Below are 4,190 nucleotides of genomic sequence, written 5' to 3'. Positions count from 1 at the left end.
AAACCTTCCAAAACTGCTTCTGAAAGTGGAAAGAATGGTAGGCAGAGTGTGTGAAGTAAAAGGCAATTTTTTTGGAGGAGGGGTATTAGTAGCAATGTGAATTTTACTGAAATATTTTTGTTTTATCTGAGTCACCATGTTTTTTATCAAAGTGTGTGTGTGTGTGTGTGTGTGTGTGTGTGTGTGTGTGTAGGCAGGTGCATGTTTCCTCTACTCTGTGGCTTGGTTTGTAGCATTGCTGCTTAAGGTCCTAAAAGCAGCTATTTTATTCAGATTATTTGATGTCATTTGTAGGTATACCATACTGATTGGTAAATTACTAAATCTGAGCATCATTGTAGTGACTTAACTATACGGCAAATTGGGGAATTCCAGATTATCTAAGAAAAATACTCATTGTTTTCATTCATTTGAAATGAAAAGATTTCTTGAAGGAGGTAGAAAAAAGGTGGAAGTACTTCTCCATATGGAGATCGTGTCTGAGGCAGGTCCTGCCATGGGAGCCTATCACGTACGCCAGTGAAGGAAATGTTTTCTGTTGCTTATCAAAAAGTCATTTCTGAAACTAAAAGATGCTCAGACTGCTGACCATGTACACAAGGACTTTCATTTCTTTCACATATTCCTAGTTCTCAAATATAGGTTCTTTGCCATATCTAATGCTTTATTCAGAAATCTTCAGGACATCCATGGGAAATTTAGAGTAAGCTATGGAAAATCATCAGCAGTCCACCTAAGTGTTAAGCAAAAGTCCATTCCAAATTTTATGACTTAAATAATGAGAAAATCATTACTTATACACTATTATCATCTACAGATAGATGATAGATTTGAGAGTTAAAAATAGAGATTAATAAAACTAAATGAAATATGAGACAATTCAAATTATTTAGCTACCATTTTTAGGAAGGAAATTTGTTTTTCTGTTGATTTTTTACTTTTTTCCTCAAGTTTTTGAAGCAATGTTGAAATTGGAGTAAGGGTACCAATACTGCATTGCAACTTCTGTATCTGTCTGCAAACTTCTGCAGCCTGAAAACCCTTTTAGACTTCTTTTTGAGGATCATCAGAATGATTGAAGAGAGGGTTGAAATGAGTGGAAAGAGACCATTTATGCCCATGCAACTTGGACCTCCAGTTAGCACCTAGCTAGGAACTTGGCCAATCTCCAGCAAGTCTGCAGCTATTTCTGTTAGGACAGCTACCAAAATTACACAAATTACTGATACAGTTTCAAAGGAGTGTCTAAGAATGACACAGGGAAAATTCCAAGTGGCAGTGAAAAACTTTGAGAGATTCACAAAAGCACCCACCTTGTCCATTCTACTTCCCCCACACACACAGACACACAGACACACAGACACACACACACACACACACACACACACACACCTTTTTAAGCAGCAGGCACATAGAGCTGGCTGGAGAGTTAGACTTTGAAAACAGTAGAGACTTCCAATAGTTCTAGTGTTTCAAGGTCAGTTTGGCCATGATGTGTTTTACATTCCAGAAAACACTGCTATCCCTTGTTCTAAACTGGCCAGCCTTAAAGACTGACAGTTGAGAAACTTAATGATATTATGACCCTATATCAGAGGCAGTTAAGCTTAACATCACTATCTGTCTGAATATCAAACACCTTAGACATAAAATGGAACTGCTATTTTCCAACAACCTTAGATACTCTAAAATTTAAGGGTATAGAATGTTAAAAAAAAAATTACATATTTTTTACACAGAAATTTAGGGCTTGCTGATTAGCTCAAATGTTTAACCGCCTCCATGGGCAAACCCAGCCAGGCATGGGGGACGGCAGTTCAATCCCCAGCTCTACATGCCACACCAGACCCGCCATAAGGCAGCCTGAGCCAGCCAAAGAAAAAACCTCCCCCACCCCTTCTACACAGAAATTTAGAGATCGAACCATATACAACATTGTAGCAGGACAATCTAATGACTTTTTTTCCTTGTCTCTTGTTTTCTTTTATTATCTTTTTTAAACCAACATTTACTTTACAGAGAGTATAGCAATAATTGATATGACATTAGAAGCAGTAAGCATTTACAAGACTAAAATGACAGGTATTTCAAACATGTTTTTAGTATTGCACATTACTGTCCTCAGTGTAGTTGCTTAGTTCATAGATAGAAGAAAGGTTTGTACTTATATTGTTAGACAAGATAACATGTCTACATCTTGTCCTCTGAATAACTACTATGAAGACAACAATATGCAATATGTTAATTATTGTAACTGTCCTACTAACCTATTTTGAAACTGTTTCATTGCTATTTTATCTTTTTTTTTCTCAGCAAAATGAAAAAAAAAAGATTGACAGTTGATAACACTGTTAGTGTTTTGTCAGGTTTTTCTTCAGATCTCACCTTCCTAATCCACTCCTTACAGGACAAAGAACAACATGGGTCAACCTGAACTCCCCTGCCTGCACCTGTAAGCCAAGGTTCTGAGGATTACAAGTAGAGAAGGATCTCACCTGGGTGATGCAATCATTACCAATTAAGAAAAAAAATCACTTGTCCATAGTTTGTTCCTCATCTACAACTGTGTTTTGATTAAGTTGAGATCTTTGATAGATTAGAAAGGTTCTAAAATAACTATCTCAAAAATTGTGATATCAAAGTGTCTCTCTGACTCTTCCTATCCACCATGAATCAAAATGAGGTGTTATGTGGGTTTAAAGGTTTATCTGGTAGAAACTCCCCATACTGACTAGAAGTGTAGAAATGACAGTTATAAGCAGCAGAAAAGGCCTTATCTTCCTTATCCACTTGGGTGAGAAAAGACAGAGCAGTAGAGTTTATGACAATCTGACCCTGCCTTCCTCTTTAGTAACTGCTGTTCCGCCACCTCTCCACCTTGGACCATTCGCCCACCATTTGTAGCAAGCAGACAATGCAGGTCTTTAAAGACCGAGTGGAAACCTTAAAATGCAAAAACATTTTTCAGCATGTGATTTTGAATCCCAGCATCAAATGAAAATTCTTATTGACTGACATTGGCTTCCTAACCCACACCGTTGGAAAAGTGGTCTTGGGTTGAGTCAGAGTTTCAGGAAGCAAATGGCAGGCTGAGCAAAATACACGTGCAGAAAGAAGTGACTGCTCGCATGTAGCATTGTTTTCCTTCTTACAACAGTTTTATCTTGCTCACTCCACCCATAAATTTCAAACATGCTTTTATCTATCCTTATAACTCTTCAAAGTGATTATATTATCCCCATTCTTCAAAAGATAAAATTATTTGTCTTTTTATTATTTCAAGTTTTAGCAGTTCCCAAAAGTTTTGATATACATCCCTATAAGGAAGAGATTCTTCAAAATTCCACTGAGCCATCTCCCTGGCCCCCACAATTAATGGTAAAGAGACCTTTGCAGGAAAGTTAAAGTATGAGCTAGTGATGTCCAGGAAAACAAGGCTCAAGCTGACCAGCACGTGCGGAAGAGAGAGGAGACACGTGCAGGGCTGCTTCCTCAGTGTTCTGCGGTGGCTCAGACCACGCTGGCCACAGGAGAGCTCTGCAGACGCTATGCTCACAAGCAGAGAGCAGGGTGAGGGGCTAGGAAGCTGCAGCGTAGCTCAGTAGCCATTTATTTTCACAAGCCATATAGATTTTTCGGTCCTCACACGCTAATCTTGTTGATGGGTGTTCAAGCTTGTTGCACCTCATCCTCTTAGACTAATCCGTAGCTCAAGATTCTCATTCCCTTTCTAGTCAGGAGGCTGGAAATACCTGAGCTACCAGGAGTGGCTCCAAGTTCCCTTGTGAAGAGCCCAAGACCTCCCACTAACTGTGCTGTGCTACTGCAGGAGCAGCGATAATGGCCATGAGGAGCAACAAAAAGGAATTGTCTGGTACAGAAAAGCAGGATTCTTTTTCAAGTGGACATGAAAGCACTTTAAGCTACTCAAGCTTTGCCATCAGGTAAGAGCCTCAGAGAAGCTTGAAAACACTGATTTTCTGCAAATCACTCTGCAATAAAAATTCTCACTTAGAGGTTAAGCTTAACAGCCTAAGTTGTATGATAATAACAATAAGCTTGTCTTCTGGATGACTAACAACCTAAGTTGGCAGATCAAAATTAGAGAAAAAAGAGGGCTGCAAGGAAAGCCAACATTTTGGCCCTAGCCTTCCAAAGTCAATTAAGTCTCAGGACATATGAGAACTTGT

The 4,190-nt window shown here is 38.9% G+C and overlaps 1 protein-coding gene across 1 annotated transcript in view; it reads left to right on the top strand.

Moving 5' to 3' along the window:
• Kcnu1 (potassium calcium-activated channel subfamily U member 1) overlaps window positions 1–4,190 on the top strand; it is a 164,598-nt gene that overhangs the window by 89,941 nt on the left and 70,467 nt on the right. The window contains 1 exon segment of the mRNA XM_023722023.1: window positions 3,830–3,944. Within this exon segment, the coding sequence (XP_023577791.1) occupies window positions 3,830–3,944 (115 nt within the window).

This window comes from Octodon degus, unplaced genomic scaffold (assembly GCF_000260255.1).
Source record: "Octodon degus isolate 3935 unplaced genomic scaffold, OctDeg1.0 scaffold00088, whole genome shotgun sequence".
Taxonomy (NCBI): Eukaryota; Metazoa; Chordata; class Mammalia; order Rodentia; family Octodontidae; genus Octodon; species Octodon degus.
The sequence above is the reverse complement of the archived record's forward strand: the minus strand, read 5'-3'. Positions and strand labels throughout refer to the sequence as shown.